Source organism: Ascaphus truei, chromosome 1 (genome assembly GCF_040206685.1).
Source record: "Ascaphus truei isolate aAscTru1 chromosome 1, aAscTru1.hap1, whole genome shotgun sequence".
Lineage (NCBI taxonomy): Eukaryota > Metazoa > Chordata > Amphibia > Anura > Ascaphidae > Ascaphus > Ascaphus truei.
In genome coordinates, this window is record NC_134483.1 from 381,391,368 (window position 1) to 381,411,782 (window position 20,415).

Below are 20,415 nucleotides of genomic sequence, written 5' to 3' on the forward strand. Positions count from 1 at the left end.
AATATATATTTTCTTTAACTGTGCACGCAATATATGCAAATATATGTATATAATGTATACCCTGTTCATTTATGTAACTGTATTTGTAACCATGTATTATTTGTCTTAACTCTGTGCCCAGGACATACTTGAAAACGAGAAGTAACGCTCAATGTTTTACTTCCTGGTAAAATATTTTATAAATAAATAAATATTAATTATATCTAGGACCACTTTACTTACTGTATATAACAGGGACATATCACTGTTTGAGGGAAACAGCCTCCAAATCCAGCAGTGTGCTGGTTAATTGGACACAGGCAAACAACCAGACTCCACATGGCTGATTAGGCCTTTTAGAAAAAGCCTGATCTGGGCAACAGGAAGGAGATTCCTTAGCTCACAATGGAGCTGCCATAAGGAAAAGGAGGCTGTGTTCTGGGAACAAGACAAAAGGGGACCATGCCTTGACCCCCAAGCAGACACCTACCCGAACACCACTAACCTGAAGGGCCACCTACGTTAAGGTACCGCTGAGACTTTGGGGTGATAAGTGGGTAAGGGGCTTTCTCCCCCAGCCTTGCAGAGAGGGACTGGGGAAGTAAGTTAGCCCTTACACAGGGATAGGTGTTTATTGTTTTATGTATATTTTTGGTTGCTGTATGGTTTAAAGAAACAGGCAATAAAGACTTATTTTAATTTCACTTTTAAAACAATATCCATTGCATACCTCTGCAGACATCTCTTATACTGTTCAATACATATCATTCTTTATTAATCTATTTGTTTATTTGAATAATACATATATTAAAAGTACTGGACCTTGATCTAAAATACGGGTAGGTGGCAGGGAGAAAGAAGATTTCATCTGAATTTATTTTTAAAGGGTTTTGAGGAATGCTGTGGTTTGTGTACTAAAGCTTGATCACTCCTGCCACAGGGTGTCAGGCAATTTTTTTAATCAGCTGACATAATAAGAACAATCAGTTTAAAAATCATTAGATCTAATGTCCCTCAATATTAACCAACACAATTATTGACGTTAAGTATCTTGAACTAAGCAATTCTTAACTCCAATTTGTAAGGAAAAGAGACATTTCAAAGACAATAGCAAAAAGAGGGGTGTAACCGGGGGTCTAAATTAAATATTACATTTAAACATATAATAAACCATATATCCAATTAATAAGTGCAAATAAATGTGCAAGCATATTAACAATAGTAGTGAAGAATTAAACTAATTCTATAACCTCCATTTACAATTATAGCCTTCACCACAAAGTGAAACAAAAGTGTATTAAAAGTCAAAAAGTGTTTAAGTGCCGCAGTTCAAAAAACCCTTATGGACTGTCCTCTGGTCCCGAAAGCAGCTTGGATATCCGAAAATGGGGAGCGCTCGCAAATCACGTGATAATATATGTAAAAGATTTAAAAAAACGAACAATAGTGTAGCCAATATAATATATAATGTGTTGGTCTCACTCACAGATGATTATAAAAATTCTGGCAGATCAGAGATACACCTCTCTCTGATGGGAGCTCAATGCCCAATGCCCAATGCACCTCTGTGTAGTTTGTCTCGGTATACCGTGTATATTAACCAATCAATGAAAGAGATACACACACAGGATAGTATGTCCAAAATCTAGATGTATTGCACAAGCAGTGATAATAGCAATTTTCACTCACATTTTAATAGAGTATTACTTTCGTATATTTAACTGACGCAAATAAAAATAATCTATACAGAATACAAATACAATCATATTTATGGCAGTTGTTCTGAGTAATAATACCTGAAATAGTTAATTGACCTATATTATGTCTTGCATAATTAATGGGACTAATTTGATCATAAAAATCACACAACAGTTTTTCAACATATAATCAGCTGGTCAATGCTATAGTAAATGCAAAATATACAAATGCAAACATAACCCTACAACAATATTAAATAAGTGCAATATAGATATATAGAACAAAATGCATACTGCACCGACACACTTTATTCGAGCAAATACCCGGTATGTACCTGGCAGATACCTGGAATGCGCCGCTCCTGACCTCTGACAAGCCCCGTTGCATTTGCCTTCCCAGCCTGGGTTCATGCCTGGCTGATGGGCGGCTGATCTGTTAAATGATAATGATTAGGATTTAATAGGCTGCAATGCTTCGCGTGTCTACCAGATGGCATAAATTCATGAATTGTAATGCAGTTTATATATATATACTGTGCAGTATTGCAGCCAGAGGGAATAAAATGCTTCAATCCCTGCTTGGAAAATAACTCAATGCACTCGGGCAGAAAACAGTCACAAACCTCAATACACCCGGGTATACCCGAATTCGTGGGACTAGCCAAGCTCGAATAAAGTGTGTCGCCAGTGTATATAGAACCAATTACAGGCATACCCCGGTTTAAGGACACTCACTTTAAGTACACTCGCGAGTAAGTACATCTCGCTCAATAGGCAAACGGCAGCTCACGCATGCACCTGTCAGCACGTCCTGAACAGCAATACCGGTTCCCTACCTGTACCGAAGCTGTGCGCAAGCGGGGAGACTATAGAGCCTGTTACAGATGCGTTATTTACATCAGTTATGCGCGTATATGACGATTGCAGTACAGTACATGCATCGATAGGTGGGAAAAAGGCTTCACTTTAAGTACTTTTCGCTTTACATACATGCTCCGGTCCCATTGCATACGTTAATGCGGGGTATGCCTGTAATACATTTCAAAGACCACCTAGAGTTCATCAGCTCCCCCCCCACCCCCTTGTGTGGTGTTCTATGCTGCTGTGTTTTTTCATTACTACCAAAGAATCTCTGGGACAAAACACCAGAGTTGCCCCAAAGGCATTAGCCATTTGCTGCTGTTACAGCTGCTCGATTTGTGGGTTGGGTAAATATTTCAGATGCATATTGAAGCATTTCCATCTCCACACATTAGCTGCTTTCACAGTTCTACCTCCGCATAATCCCAATTACTGTACTTCTTCCCCAACGCCAACTCCTTCAAATAACAAGCAACTATCAGAAACACACCAACCTTCTCACCCCCTGTACCTTATGTTTCCACTTACTCTTCCTTACAGATCGTAAGCTCCGTCAACAGAGCCCTCCTTACCTACTGTAGCAGTGAATGTTTGTTACTTATTGTTTTTTCATCCTCAAACTATATTGTACAATGCTAAGGAATATGTTGGCATGTTATAAATAAATGATATAATAATAAAGTGTAGTGATCGTACAACCTAAATAATGCTCCATCCATCTACAACTAAAACACATGGATAGAACCGCTACAGATTGTTATTACCAAAACAAGTTCAGCACTATGCATTTGGAAGAGGTTCAGGCCAAATTGTAAATTCATTCAACAAGACAACACTAAAAATTCAGTACTCCACTTGCCCTGGATAAGGTATACATTAATTACCTGTGTCAGGATGTCAGCTATTGCCCAAGATAGAGTTGTTGCCACGCAGGTACTCGTTAATATTGTCGTTTAACCCACATGTGTTAAAGCCATAAACTTTTTCCAGATTATATCAACACTGTTATCCTCTTAACAATTTTTTTTAAAATAATTGTATTCTTCATAAGCTGGCTCCACTCCTAGGCAAACTCCATTTCTACAACTTCTCTACACGTTTATCAATGCTACTAGGGCTCCAGCTTTAAATACAAACTGGGGATTATAGCCATTTTATGAATATAAATGTTTCTGTTTAATTAATTCATACGATAAATAAATTGCCTGAGTCCCCCTGGTTCCCCGTTTGTCCCCTTACCTTCATATATGCAGCAGAGGCTGGGGAGGTGCGCAGTTGCGTCTGGAGGGGTGTGTGGGGGCGTTGCGGCCGGCGAATGGGTGACCAGGTTGCTGGAGACTCTCAGTGGCTCCCTTCACAGGGAGCTGCCATCTTGTAGTGTCCACGCATGTGCAAGATGGTGTGCATGTGCAGAAGTAAGTTGCGGTGGCCATTACCCAGATTGCGCATGCTTAGTGCAGGCGGTGGCAATGTTTGTACTCCCGGCGCATGTGCAGAAGCACCTGAGTTGGTGACGGCCATATTGGCACACCTCGTGCATGCGCAGAGCACCGCATAGCAGCGACCGTTTTGCCAAGGGACTCTGCAGGAGAATTACACTCCCCAGAATGCTGTAGGGGAATGAACATGCGACGTAGCTCAGCCAATAGGGCTTCTGCATTAGCAGACAGTTAGGACAGTTGGAGTGAGTTAGAACAGTTGGAGACAGTTAGGACAGTTAGAGCCAGGACAGAGAAAGGGAAGGAAGGGTCTTGGTGTCAGTGGCACCCAGACTAGGTCAGAGTAACCCCCTTAGCTCCAAGTTAGTCCCTAATCACCTAATCAGATTGTGGGTGCTACGGGGAAACCCCTAGACAGGGACATTTCCCTATTAACTGTATATAGTTAGTGTATAGTGCCTGAAACATAGTTGTGAATCATAGCCTGCGGTCTGGGACCAGATCCAGGCATACATCATTAAAGACTATTTTATTGGGGCACACTCCAGCTGGAAACCCCTCCAGAGGCAACCGCCTGTGAATCAGAGCGGAAGAGGATTCGTCCAGCACAGCGTGGGATCACATCGCTGATCCACGCACTCAGCGGCTCTGTTGACCTAATCTGGACTGTGGTCTTGTAGCGCTATCCCACACATGCTCTTTGGGGAAGGACTGGTGTGTGGACACTAACAGGTTGAGTGCCAGACACTCCAGTACTTTGGGGGGTTCCGCCAGGTAGGTGTTACTTTGGGAGATAAAATATTGTATGGCCATATACATATTGTTGTGTCTTGCTATGTGTCAGTAAATACTGTCGTTATATACCCAGTTGTGTGTGGAATTACTATCTGCATTGGGTTCCTGGGAAAGGCTATCCTACTGCGTTAGGAACTTTCCCGGGTGGAGGCACTGTGTACCATGAATGTGATCACCCCAGGCTCCCAGCAGCGGAGGATCAGGCCTCCTGTACGCTACTCAGGTAATACAGTTCTGGTAGTTCCTTTAGTCAGCGGGAAAGAGGGCTACAAATATATCACAGTAAAAGTATGTTTGAACCCAATGGCAATTTTACTGTTGTTTTAAAAGGGTAAAACCTGTATAGACCAGGCTGAGCATGTGATGTGGATAGGTCTATATATACAGCGGTAGACATGTAAAATGACTCCTGATGAACCCATGTTGTGTTGCGAAATGCTTAGAGAATATGTAGAAGTGGCGTCGGTCTAGGGGTAGATCATGCTGTGTGTGTCTAAAGGATTATTTTTATACAACTCTGATATCTAACAGTATATCATTTTACACGCATTATGAAGAATAATTTAAAGAGGATACCAGTGTTGATATCATCCATCTAAAAGAAGTTTTATGGCTTTAGCGCGTGTGGGTTAAACGATAGACAATTTGTAAATTAGTCACCCGTATACCTGCTCGTTTTGCCTGTCCAAAGAGCAATACCAATATTTCATACAATGGTACCCTGCCACCCACCTTTGACATCTCTCCACAAAAGGACACCACAGGAACTCTGTGTGAGGATTCGTCATCCTGATGGCTGGAACGTACCACTCCATCCCACTCAAGATACGTGATGCCACGGCGGTCCCGCTGCTCGCGCGATCGGTCTGTCCCTCTGCGGGTTCCATCTCCAATCTCCGCCCCCACTCTGACGTGCGGCCTGCTCGTTTGGCCAGCTTTCCCTCCGGATCAGTTCCCAGACACCGCACCCGTTCTAACGACGGACATGCGCGGTGCGCGAGTGACGCGCGATAAGGTTACCATTCTCTGACGTCGGTGACGCACACGGAACAGGTCTCCTCTGGACCTGCCTCCAGACTCCGCTCTCGCTCACGTGAAGGGCATGCCCGGGTCGGCACCCCCTGACGTGGGTGACACTTTATCAATCTATGTGTTTCTTGAATAATACATATATAACAATTACTGGGCCTTGATGTAAAACACAGAAATATATCTTCAGTAAGTTGGCAGGGATAGAAAAGCTACAGAAAAGATTTCACCTACACTTATTTTTAAAGGATTTTGGGAAACTACGTCTTCAAAGGCTACCAGTGGTTTGTATACTACAGTTTGATCACTACTGCCACAGGGTGTCAGACATCTGCTTTAATAAGTTGACATTATAGGAACAATCAGTTTAAAAATCATTCGATCTGCTATCTTTTAATATCAACAAACAAAATGATTGACACTAGAAGTATCTTGATTGAAGCAATTTTTAACTCCAATTTGTGTTGTGATAGCACAACCTACTGCAGCTAAAGCTTGTACACAAAAGTGTGGATTAAAAAGCTACAGATTTTTATTACCAAAACAAGTTGAGCACTATGCATCTGCAAGAGGTTCAGGCCAGAACGACCTCTGGATAGGGTATACACCAATTACCATGTCGGGATGTAAGATATTGCTGATGAAAGAGCTCTTATTACATGGGTACTTGTAAATATTGTCGTTTAACCCACATGTGCTAAAGCCATAAACTTTATACAGATTATATCAACACTGTTATCCTTGTCACGGGAGACCAGCACAATTTACACCAGAGATCAGTACACTAGACAGAGATGCAGAGTTGAACAAAAGTGAATTTATTAGGAAAAGTTTCCACAAACTTCAAGTACATAAAACACACACACACAAAAACTCACCCAACTGGGGGAACAACCTAAAGTCCTAGGTGCAGGGGGCCTCCGTCCGGAAGCTTACCCCGATAACGCGTTCCCAACTTGCGCCACTGTCCTCTGTAGTATGGGCAGCACTGCCATGCTCTCCACTGGCTAGCAGTTTTAAATTCACGCCATTGCTTCTCTCCTAACAGCTCTGTCCAAGGCTGCACACACAGACTGCAGCAACACTGGATGCTCCAAACTCCTGCACTGGGTCTCCTCAGTTCTCTTCTGCTGACTCTCTGTCAGCTCTTACTTTACAGGGGTTCTGCCAGTCCCTGTCAGTACACAGCCTTCACAAAGCATATCCAGTTAAGAATGACTGGGGAGAAGGCGCATTTATACCCCTGTCCCAATCAGGGAGATGACAGGTAGTCTGGGTAGGAACAATATTCACAGGCTCTGCACACGGCCCTAGACCCAGTTGATGAGATTACTGGGGTTGAAGGTGGGCCAGAACAATGCTGATACAATCCCCTTTCACTTGGAAACAATACAGAAACAGGCCCAGGGCTAACAGCTTTCTTGCAGAGCAAGTCCACTCGGCAGGTGGTTCGACCTTTCCCTGTTCCTCAACAATGGGCCTAATCCCATCACAGTGTCCAGGCCTACAATACCAAACTCTGATGTGATTACAGCTCAGTTTGCAAGAGAGAGTTAACCCCTACAGGTCCCCGCTCTTGAACTAAGCTGTGTAAGGGGCCCAGGCTTTGGCTGGAACCCTCCCTTACCTGGCTGCTGTGGACATTTTGGTTAGTGGCAGCCTGCTTTATTGGCTGCACCTGTTCCAGGGCTTAAATAGCAGCCAGTGACTCCCAGTCCCTGTCTGAGCATTGTATGAGTTTAGCTGTGTTCCTGGCCACCCTGAACCTTCTAGTTCCTGAGCCTTTCCTGTTCCTGAGCATTCCGTGTGGCTTGCCTATTGCTGTGGCGTGCCTATCCCTGTGGCTCCCCTGTTCATTGGATTTCCCTGTTGCTGACCCTGGACAATGACCTCGACCTTGCTGCCTTCCACCTGTACTGATGCCTGCCTGTCTTCTGGACTTTGCAACTCTGCCACCAGACCTGACACCTGCTTACATACGACTCTGGATACTCTTACAGGACTCTGTCCCAGGGCCCTGGTCGGTTTATTTGCATTCCTACCTCAGCCCTGAGTTTCCGCTTCCTGTTTGGAGATGAGCACCGTAACAAGCTGTACATCATTGTTTTAAATGCTTTAAGAGGAACATATATAGGACTGCTACAATAAACTATACATAAATACATCATGTCATTGACAGCTAGGGGTAATGGTGGGCCTAACCTTTATGTAAAAGCAGACAAATCTACCCCTACCATCACAATCCTCTTAACAATTCTATTCTTCATAAGTGAAACCCGGTCCCCCATGGTCCCCAGCAGGCATCGGGGCATGTGACACATGATGCCAGGGATACAATCGCGCGGCAGAGATCTTCTGCAGAGGCAATTACATTCCATGCATTTAAACAAGGAAGGCAGTTGGAGCTGTAACATGGACAGGGGAAATTGTGTAGGTGCAGGGGTCTGTGACCCTCTGCACTAGTCAGAGACACCCTCTAGGCCCAGCTAGACCCAACTCACCCTAGATTGTGGCTGCTCTAGGGAAGGCCCCATTAGTTTGGGACCCTGCCTTTAGTGGTTAGCCAGATTAGGGCCACAGCTGCTTCTGGAGCATCTTGCTATCTGCAGTCTGGGACCAGACTGAAGAGAGAGAGCGACAATCACCGCAAGTGTCACTTCAGTGGGAGGTGTTCGGTCGGCGGAGGATATCGCAGGATCGGCAGATCCCTTTACCTCTTCTTGTCAGCGCGTCTGGGTGTGGACACACCTGGCAGGTACTTGTTCACCAAACGTGCACCAACACTACTGTACAGTAAGGCGCTGATCACGCCTAGAAGGGAGGGTATCTTTTGGGGGACACTCAGAGGGTGAGGCGACCCCGTGACTCTTCTGGTATTGTGAACATGGTGTGGGGTACACGGTGGTGGGACAAAGCCCTGTGTGGCTAGTGATAACTGTGATATCTGTAACCAGTAGAGTTATTATATCCTCTGTGTTGATTAGTTTATATATATATATATATATATATATATATATATATATATATATATATATATATATATATAGAAGAAAAGAAAAGAAAAAACAGGCGCACACCTAGTGCATTAAAGTATAACAATTCAGTTTATGGAACAATAAAAACAGACAAATGCCCACTCACAAGTGTACACGGTATTCAAGCAGTTATGAGATAGGCCCTCATAAGCCAATGTTAAGACCCCTCTGAGGCTTATCAGTCGGAATTCCGGAATTTCCTCCAGGATGCATTCACTGAAGGGATTATTTCTAAATTAGAACACAAGTTTTTGTATATTAAACACCCTAGAACCCCCATTTTCTATCACATTCCCAAACTGCACAAAGACACATTGAAACCACCAGGAAGGCCAATTGTATCAGGGATTGGCTCGATGACGTCCAACGTGTCCCAGTATGTGGATTACTATTTACAACCTTATGTCATCAAATTACGCTCTTACATACGGGACACGTTGCATGTCATTGACTCCATCTCTGGTATCAAATGGAAGGATACCTTTCACTGGGTTACTTGTGACATATCTTCACTTTACACTTGTATTGAGCACATAAAAGGTATCCAGGCAATTAGTCACTTTTTAGAATTAGATCCTAATTTGCACTCTTCACAAAGGTTGTTTCTTTTAGCATGCATTAAATTTATTTTGAATCACAATTATTTTCTATTTGGAAACACATATGATTTACAAATCTGTGGAATGGCCATGGGAGCCAAATTTGCTCCTAGCTATGCTAACCTCTATATGGGACTGTGGGAGAGTACCCATGTGTGGGGAAATGCTGTGCTGGGGGCGGGTTTGGTTTTCTATGGCCGTTTCATAGATGATATTCTTATTATTTGGGATGGTGAGAGGGGAATCCTGGAGGGAATTCTGGAGTCCTTCAATGATAACAAGATGGGGTTGAAATTTACATATAACATACACCCTGACACTATAGTAGTTTTAGATCTGGAGCTATTTGTGGGTCTTCACAATGAAATTCACACAAGAACACATTTTAAAACTGTGGCTGCGAACAGCTACCTACAATATGGTAGCAATCATTACAAAAAATGGTTAGATAATGTACCAAAAAGTCAGTTCTATAGATTAAGACGCAACTGTTCAATGGACACAGATTTCTATACCCAGGGTAAAAATCTTTCAGTAAAGTTTCAGGAAAAAGGCTATGACATGGCAATTGTGAATAAATCATTTTCAGATGCCAGTCTACTGGATAGTGCTTCTTTATTGGAAAAATCTAAAGTAAAAACAATGTGTAAAAATGAGGCCAAATCTAAAGGCTCTGTACCTAAATTTATCACACAATTTAACCAGTCCGCTAAACAAATTAAAACAGTTTTTAATGACCATTGGAACATTCTGGTCAGCGATCCAGAAATTGGTCATCTTTTGCCAAAACATGCACCTGTGATATTTAGGAAAGCAAGGAGTATAAAAACAATGATTGCTCCAAGCAAATTAAAAACATCAAAAGTAGTCAATAAATCAAGAGTGGATGGTTCCATTCCCATCAGGGTAAAGGGGAACTTTGGATGTGGGAGAGGCAGGTGTCTAACGTGCAAACACTTGATTAAAACTGATAAATTCACATCCTATTCTAATGGCACCTCACATGATATAGCAGAATATATCAACTGTCTCAGTGAATATGTTATCTATCTGATATCATGTGAGTGCGGCCTACAATATGTGGGCCGCACATCAAGAGCTCTAAGCACAAGGTTTTTAGAGCATCGAAGAAATATAATAAATGGATGCCAAAAACATAACCTCTCCCGCCATTATTGTAATGAACACTTTAAAGATCCAAGGTCCCTAAGAGACATGGGCATTGAATATATTCCCCCTACATTTCTGGGTGGAGATCGCTTCAAAAGATTGTGTATGAGGGAGACTTACTGGATGTATATTCTGGATACATTGCACCCTAAGGGACATAATGACCATATTGACATAAGTACCATAGTGTGATCACTCATGGCGGGTGATCCTTCGGAGGTCTGGTTTGAGTGCTTTCTAGCATTCCCTCTGAACTATGGGGACATGTCAGGTCTATAAATATTTCTTTCCATACTGTCTTTTTAAGTGGTTGTTATTACCAACCCTACTGTAGGTTGCTCTATCCATGTTACATATCATATTGCGGATGTGTCTGTTCTAGTCCGGGGCGGGTCTTATCTTATATAGTCACATATAATTTTTACATCATTACTACACTGTCAACAGGTAGAGTTACAACACTTTTACATGTTATTCACGTTCAACACATTTTAATATATATTTATATACAAGCAGACACACATAGTATATAGAGGTATAGTTTTATGTTGTTAATCACACTAATATATGTAATATTCATACTCAATAGTATTATCACATTTATGTACTTCACTATAATAAATTCATTTATTTTCATTTTCACATATTAAGAGGTTTAGGTACATGTACTCTCATATTGAAGATTCTTCTGTCCTTGCTCAGCAACAACCTTTGCTGCACCGTTGACTCCAACTGTTATCCATGAAATTGATATGTCACAAATGGAATAACAACAGGTATATATATGGAGTAGGTTGGGTGAAACCTTAAACCCGTTTTTTTGCATATTTTATAGCTATTTAAGTGCTGACTAATGTTGTAAGGGGTTAAATTGTTGGTCAGTTTATATGCTAATTAGTACTCTCCAATTCTTGAGACTTCTTATTTGAATATAGCAAAACATTGTTACTATGAATATATGTCTAATTTAGACACTATATATATATATATATATATATATATATATATATATATATATATATATATATATATTGTTATTTATATCATCATTATCAAAATTAAAAACGTAATTTAGTATATCATCTATTAATGCTCAAATAGTGTTACCAAATGAAGTATATGTATACAATTCAATCACTTGAGCTTTCTTATGATCACGATTCTTTCAAAACACAGTGCGGTCCTCATAACCAGTCCATTGGGATCTAAATATTATTAATGATTGAGACAATGGACTGGTTTAAATCTTGTAATTTTTAATGAACTTTTTTATAATTAATTTTTTATAATTAACTTTTTAATTGCTATATTGGTGCATGCAATTTACCTTCCTATAAATACTGTGGGGTCACAACCAATGGGTTACCCTGATGAAGTCATCATAGATGACAAAACGCGTAGGGCGTGGCTAAGGCAGAGGAGACACTGTCCCACAGAGACTTTCGCTACGGGCTGAGACTAACGCAGGCAGAGAGAGGCAAAGCTAAACAGAAGTCCGGATCCCTCTCCGTTTCCCCTGGTGGTGCAGCAACCAGAAGCAGGTAGCTGAAGGTCCTGGTTCCCGGAGGGACTTCCTTTGCGGGGCACCCGACCGGGTGGATGTCACTTCTGGTAGAAGTAGACCATGCGGCTTGTGTGCAGGAGAGGACACCATTGCTGATTCGGACGCTAACATTGGCTTATGAGGGCCTATCTCATAACTGCTTGAATACCGTGTACACTTGTGAGTGGGCATTTGTCTGTTTTTATTGTTCCATAAACTGAATTGTTATACTTTAATGCACTAGGTGTGCGCCTGTTTTTCTTTTATTTTCTTCCATAGGTATCTATAGGGAGTTGTGATCCCTTACAAACGGGCTGCCTAATACCTGGCTGCATTCATCTGGAACGGGACTCTGTGTTTTTTAAGGTTTTTTAAGGTTTTTATGGACTTATCCATTGATTTCAATTTTTACATTACCTTGAGTTTTTTTATTTTTTCTATATTTTTTATTAAAGTTACACTTTTGGTTTTTATGTATTATCTTAAAGTGACATAGGTTTATTTTTATCATTTACCTTCCTTGGCCACCCCATTGGTTGTGCAATCACAGTCAGTTAGACGTACTCACATTTAGCAGGTTGTTTTAAATAGGCGCTCCTTCAAATATTTTTTTGTTATGTTTTGTTATATATATATATATATATATATATATATATATATATAACAGTAAAATGTTATTGCATAATCTGTGAGCTGTTATTATTGGTTCCTGTTCTGAGGGTTATCTCATATAATTGGGATCCTGTGCAGGCGGAGGCGCTGCCGCTTTATATATTTGTTAACCCAGGCTCCTAGTGGTGGAGTCTCAGCTCTCTGTGAGCCCACAGGTAACGCCAGCACCAGTAGTCCCTTCATGCTAGAGGGAAAAAGGGCTACATAAGACTTATTCACCTCTAGGCAGACTCCATTTCCACAGCTTCTTTACACATTTCACGACGCTACTAGGGCTCCAGATCTAAATACAAACTAGGAAATACAGTTATAATATAAATATAAAAGTCTCTGTTTCGTTAATATAGCACAGTAACACTATGTTTGAACAAAATGGCTATTGTTATTTTTAAAGGGTTAAAACATGTGTAGCCATGTGTAAAATTGGTGTACATATCTCTTTCTCATGCTGGCAGTAAACCTGGTAAGTATGCAGGATTGCCAGCAACAATCATGGAGGTTTGCCCTCAAACCCTGGTGAGGTGTCATATGTCCCCAAAGGAAGTGACAACATGTTTTGTGTCCACTCAGTGACACAGAGGGTGTCTGTTTTCTGGAGGTGATATAAGACACAGCACTGCCTAAAGTTAGGAGTTCAGTTCCTGTTGGTGTTCTGACTCTGTTCAGTGAGAGGCACGTGGAGGTCTGCAACAGTGTTGCAGTGTCTGATGCAAGAGCTGTGAGTCTGTGCAGCTCAAAGCAGACAGACAAGCTGGTGAATCTCCTTGAGAGGAGAAGTGGAGAGCAACGCTATTAGAGGAGAAGGAACCTTCCTAATGGAGTGCAGCAGAGAGATGAGCGGCTGAGCTGCTAGCTGTGAGGGGCAGCTTGCCCATACCAACTGCAATAAAGATGTCCTTGATAAAAGATACCCTCATGTATGAGTCTGGAATTACTCTGCAGAGGAAGGCATCACAGAGGAGTTCCTCATCAGAACCATCCCCATGCAGACGCAGGGATCCTGATGAGGTGGAGGCGCTGCACTGGATATAGGTAGGACTCGCACACACTACCTCAGCTGCCTGTCTGGATTGACAATCCCCAAACACCATCATGCGGGAGACTCAGGAGTCATGTTGCCAACAGGTGCACCACCAGACACGACCATGTAATGGGGGCTGGTTAGACCACAGGGGCCAATATGAGATTGGGGGGGTCAGACTAGAGGGAATACCTGTTTCACATGTATAGGTATTTCTGACCAGGGTAGCTCTATATACAGTATACAGCGGTAAACATGCAAAAATAATCCTGATGAAGGCACATAGCATTGCAAAATGCATAGAGAATTTATTGAAGTGGTGTCGGCCTAGGTGTAGATCATGCTGTGAATGTCTAGGATTATTTTTATACAACTCTGATATCTAACAGTATATAATTTTACACTTATTATGAAGAATAAAGGAATTTTTAAATACATTTTAAAGTGGATACAGTGTTGATATCAAGTATCTAACAGAAGTTTATGGCTTTAACGTATGTGGGTTAAACGACAGACAACTTGTAAATTAGTCACCCGTATACCTGCTCGTTTTGCCTTTCCAAAGAGCAATACCAATATTTCATACCATGGTACCCTGCCACCCACCATTGACATCTCTCCACAAAAGGACACCACAGGAACTCTGGCACAGCTCTCCCAATTGAATTAATCTCAAATGCATTAGTCTGGTAAGGTCCAACTAATGATGTGAGAAAATATCTCAACAAAGCTGTCATTGTAATATTTTTTTTTATTCTCATTACCATAACTTTTTGGGTTTTAAGTAAAGCAGCTATCACCCTCTTTTTGAATGAATCAAGACTGGAGGAAGCATGACCACTCAAGCGTAACCTCTGGGACGTCTCCAATTCATCAAATATTTGTCTTTTGTCCTGGTATTTTCATGAGCTCAAGTCAATACAGAGAGAGGATGTTACTCATAATTGCGCCATTCTCCTTATTCTTTGAGTACAGTAGATACAGGTACAATGACATTGTGGACAGCCATATTATTCTGACAGCAATGCTGTATGAATGAACATATCAGCTTCCAGTGGTAAAGCCATAATTCAATTTGCAAAGTAAGTGCCACTACCGTCTCAATCAACATGATAGTTAACTTGGAAATGCATATCAGATTGCAACCTCAGTAAACATTTATCTTTTACCAACATTGGTATGCTATGTGCGAAACTTAAATTAACTAGGTTTTTTTTTTCGTTTTTTTTTTTTTTCATTTTGCATCAACACTCTTTCCCATGAAGACCATCCATTTTCAGTTCGTTTTGTAAGTCTACTCTATTTGTACAGCTTTGTTTTCTGAAAAATATTGCAGAAACTTTAAGTGTAAAAGGGGTTAAAGATTCTCATTGTACAGCCTTGCGATCAGAGGGCTCTTAAATGAATTATAGCAGCAAGATCTTGCAGCCAAGAAGTTAATCATGCACATTAATTAGACTCTGTCCTGTGTGTGGAAGAAAAAAGTGAGTTATCCACACAAACAACAGCACATTTCTTTGAACCACCTCCAGTACCGAAATAGATTTCTCAACAGCCGCCGCATTGTAAGTGAGCAGCTCTGATGCAACTTCTATTTACCACAAGGCAAGGAATACATGGTACCGGTCTTCTGCCCCTGTTGAAACAGCATTCTTGTGTTAAAACATTCCTGTTTTGTCAATCCTTATGTTATAAAAAGTTATTCCAGGCTGCTTATTCCACTGATGGTGCTACAGCCCCAGAGTCAATTGAATATTATTACCTATTCTTTACAGATCTACTGAATAGTACAAGCAAGAATCATGCAGCAGCAGCTAAGCCGATTCTTTCTGTTTTAAAAATAGAAAGTGCTAGTGCAGTCTGCCCCTTCCCCCATTGAGTACCCACTAGTTCAGTTTCAGCCTAGTAAGTGTTATTGAATAGATTTCAGTGTGTTGCTGACATTCTACATACAGTACAGTCATTCTCTAGCCTGAATGGAAGGCAGGAAATATACTGTATGGAGATTCACCCTTGGATGCCGTGTTAATCTAGTGAAGGGAATATCTATGTAAGGAAAATCTGGAAGTACAGCATGTCTCTAAATGCTGCAGTACAGCACAGTCGCAAGATGAAAAGAAGCCTGGAGAGTGTAGAAAAGTATCCTGCTAAACGGAGATCAAGCTGGGGAGTTCTCACTAACCAAGGTCAGTATAGCAGAATTATGCTGTAGGCCTGTAAAGTGTAGAAATGAATTGTGCATTGTTTTGCAGAAAGCAATTTACAAAGAGAGAGTTGAATGCATTTTTGATGTATTATGTTGCCTACGGGGAGATTTATGCTGTTACTGTATATCAGTATTATAAAGAATGAAAATGGGGTTATTTTAAAAACCATCCACTATGACAGTTGTAAATAGAGGGTGGTTGTATAATAAGGCTAAAATGTAGATAATTGCCATCCTTAAATGATACCAGACATGATAAATATTAAGAAATGTATGTACAAAGTTTTACAGACTGACTGTATTGGCATTAAAGGGATCGTTATACTCTAGTTGAAAAGATCTCAAGGCACTCCAATATGTTTTTTCAATACAAAATGGTATTTATTTTACATGAAGAAAGATCAACGTTTCGGCCATAAGTCTTCATCTGTGGACAAACCCGGTAACCTCTTTCTAACATCCTGTTGTTGACTTTGAATAATTGTTGATGTGCATTACCTTTATTTTTGGATGAATTAAAGTAATTGTGCCGTGTCGAGTTTGTGTCAGTAAATAAAGATATTTTGACCAACATTGTTCAGGAAGCAATTTAAGAAGAGGTCATGTGGTGTCAAAGCAGGAGTCACTTGAGGGGACAGTTGTTGCACATGCAGTATTGTATGACAATTACGTGTTTCTAATTTGTTGCATGTTATTATTCTCTATACTGTATCCTACATATCAGTGAAGTTATCACTTCTTGCATCAAATATATGACACTTGTTAGGCAAATTTCATAAGCAGTAGATTTATACCCAGCTCCAAAACACAATGGAACAGATTCAAATATGTATTTGTTAATCATAAATGTTGACAGGGAAATATATATATCACTAGCTGATATACCCGGCGTTGCCCGGGATGTGCTGGTCACGCGGTGTCCCTCCCTCCTGTCGCTGTCCCCATGGCTGTCCGGGGCAGGAGACGGTAGGGTGTTCCTTCCCCCCCCCCTGTTCCCCGCCGCTCCTTCCCCGCCCCCCAGTCCCCGGCGCTCATTCCCCCCCCCCACATTTCAGTTTTATATATATAGATAATAAAAAATATATGAAAAAATATTAAATACATTTTGATGTAATATATTTTAAAAACAGCAACTACTCTTACTGTATATACTGTAATAAAAAATATGGATGCAAAAGAATATAAAATGAAATGGCTAGTTAAAATGTTATGTTACAAGTGGAAACCACATGACTAGGGAACCACATGACTGAGTTACTCTTAGCTGTCCAAGAAAGCATAGCTGCAAACTTGTTTACCTATCTATGGACGTGCTAGAGAGGTTAAATAACTTGTAGCACATGTACTGTATATAGATTGTTATTTTTGGATTTTGTCTAGTATTGTGTAAGATGTATCTCTTTCCAAATTATCTGTCAATATATGTTGTCGTCATATTCTGGAGATGTTATATATTCTTGACAATGTATACATGCCTATGGCAGTCTGTTCACATGGGAATGTGTCATGTGTTTAACTGGAGAATTACTCCAAAAATAGGTGCAATTTGCATCACTTTGGCACTGTGTCAATTTGCTGCAATTTTGTGCCATGATTGTTTTGAGGAGTGATTGCATAACGAGTAAGGGGAGGAGAGACTCGGAGTAATATTATAAAAAGATGTAAGTTTTTTTGGCTATGCACTTCTGTAACTCGGGCTGTGCAGAAAAGCGGTGTAGTTCCACAGGCATAAGCTAATAGGGGTCCATGTTAACATGGACATGAAGCAAAAAGCGACACTGTGTGCTCATTTGCATGTCATTTCCCACAATCCTTGGCTACAGTGTATGCAAAGAGGTAATGGTGATGCACCTGTCTGAGACGTGAATGTGCTCACGTGATATTTTTATTTGCAATAGGATGTACCAAACAATGCACCTATATCTGTTGCATTCCCCTTTCTCTTTGCGTCCAATCAATCCCAACAGGTCTGAGATCTGTGCCACGTGTAAGAAGCAAGAGTCATCGTTTTCATACATAGTTTTCATACATATGTCACTGATGCAGATGAAACATGTTGCTCTGTGTTTTGGAGCAAATTGAATCATTTTGATACATATCCTTCTTTAAATACTAGAAATGGTCATGCTCACAAATTGGAGTGTAGGCTCAGGTGAAGCATGGGGAAGTTCTTTTTCACTCAAAGAGTAGTGGATTAATGGAACAATTTCCCAGGAGAGGTAATAGACCTAAATACAGTTAAGCTAAATATGATTGGGATCCAAAAAATAAGATACCCTAAGTATGCCATTTACACACACAAAAATGTGGGATCCAAGGCTATATAGGGGTTTATGGAAAGGGGCAGATTATGAGTTAAAGCAGCAATCCCAGGTGGTTTTTTTTTATTATTGATTTTTTCACATAATAGGAACTGGGTTTGAATACAGTTATAAAAAGAAAACCGGTTGGTGGGACTGCCGCTTTAAAGGATAAAAATACGTGTATATTTGAACCCCTTTGCTGTAGAGGCCAGCATTACAATACATCTATGTGATTTTATTCAAAGAGAACATGGAGAAGTCCCTTGAACATCTTACAATATATATGTATTTATGTATGTAAAGATAATAGGAAACAGGCACACAAGATCTTGGAGAAAAAAAAAATCTAATTTATTTAAACGCATCAATATTTTGGCTCACTCTGCAGCCTTTCTCTTGAGAAAGGCTCCAGATCGAGGTGCAGCATTGATATGTTTAAATAAATTTGATCTTTTTTCTCCAAGACCTGGTGTGCCTGCTTCCTTTATACCTTTTTATACTTACTGTTGCTGCAGTCTGCACCCAAGCAGTAAATTTAAGTTACTACCTGCATATATATGTGTGTGTGTGTGTGTGTGTGTGTGTGTGTGTGTGTGTGTGTGTGTGTGTGTGTGTGTGTGCGTGCGTGCGTGCGTGCGTGCGTGTGTGTGTGTGTGTGTGTGTTGCTATATATACACATATATTTGTGTTTGGCAGGTTTGTTTGCTAAGGGGGTCAGATTGCAACTACTCAAACATGGCTGCCCTAAATTTAAGCACGTGAAGATCGGATAGAGTTTAAAAATGAGTTATTTTTATGTACATAGCGAATGGCTGGAAGTGCCATGGGGAGACGGAGACTTAGGTACAGTATGCACTTTAATAATTTTTCTTGCCTTTCACCTGACTTTGATGTGTTTGATCTAGCAAAGTTTTGTTTACATAAATGTGCAACACTGGCACTCACGGTGCTATGCCCCATATGACTTGGAACATGTTCTTTTTCTAAATATAGTCAGAGCTCAGGGCTCACAAACTCACTGACAGACCGCAACATTAACAACTCTGTTACATTGTGTTTTTTTCATATTTAAGATACAGCATTTCCCATTTATATTTTTCCTATGCACCTATGCTCTATGAATACATAAAAGCTGTAAATGCACCTGTTTTTTCCACTCAATCTTGCTTGACAAAACGTTCCTGGATAATGCTGCATGTACTGTAAGTACCGTAAGAAAAATAATAATTCTACAGTACAATAACTAACACAAACAGCAATGTGGAGCAGATACAGTATATGGATGAAAGGATTTCCCAGTTAGCAAATAAAGTCATAATTGGTCATTCCTTTGCAAAGTTTGAACAATGACGTTAGATTAATCATAACGCCTATGTACAAAAGCAAATAACCTAACACAGTGCTACTCCTTAAATAATGTATTGTTATTTCTCCCCCCTCCCCCCCCGGCTGTTAGTGATAATGATAGGGATAAGGCATCTTTTGCCTAAAATCGCATAGCAACTATGGTTAATGTTAATTTCAGGTTAGCACAGGGATTTAAAGGAGCAAAACATGTGTGTTTTTTTTTAAAAATAAATCAGTTCTGTAGTATTTGATACTACTGTACATATTTTTTCTTATTCAACTCATTGTCATTTTTAATCAGTTTTAAAATACATGCATACCCCGCATTAAAGTACGCAATGGGTCCAGAGCATGTATGTAGAGCGAAAATGTACTTAAAGTGAAGCACTACCTTTTTCCACTTATCGATGCATGTACTGTACTGCAAACGTCATATACGTGCATAACTGATGTAAATAATGCATTTGTAACAGGCTCTATAAGAAGAAGCTGTATCATACGGTATTGTTTTTGCATTAGGTAGATGCATTTTTACAAATAACACAGTTATATCCACATGTGCAGAAAAATTGAGTGTCCAATTTTGCAATTCTCAATCGTAATAGTATAATAGGGCTTTCAGCTGAACCATTGAATCGCTCGAGTGGTCTTACCAAAAGCTGCTACGGCATCTCGCAGGGCCGGGCGTCATGGCCGACAAGAGGGGGGGGGGAGCTGTG

General features: G+C 40.6%; 1 protein-coding gene across 4 annotated transcripts in view; it reads left to right on the forward strand.

The window, feature by feature from the left end:
* Positions 1–20,415, forward strand: part of ASB5 (ankyrin repeat and SOCS box containing 5) — a 65,013-nt gene that overhangs the window by 19,877 nt on the left and 24,721 nt on the right. Inside the window, exon 1 of one of the 4 annotated variants that reach the window (XM_075611029.1) lies at positions 15,369–16,026. The exons of 2 other annotated variants lie outside the window; for them this stretch is intronic. In XM_075611029.1, the coding sequence (XP_075467144.1) occupies positions 15,915–16,026 (112 nt within the window). In that variant the 5' untranslated portion in view covers positions 15,369–15,914. Of the gene's footprint in view, positions 1–15,368; positions 16,027–19,045; positions 19,193–20,415 lie in introns of those variants that run through there. One more of the 4 variants, XM_075611038.1, reaches the window with a different exon arrangement.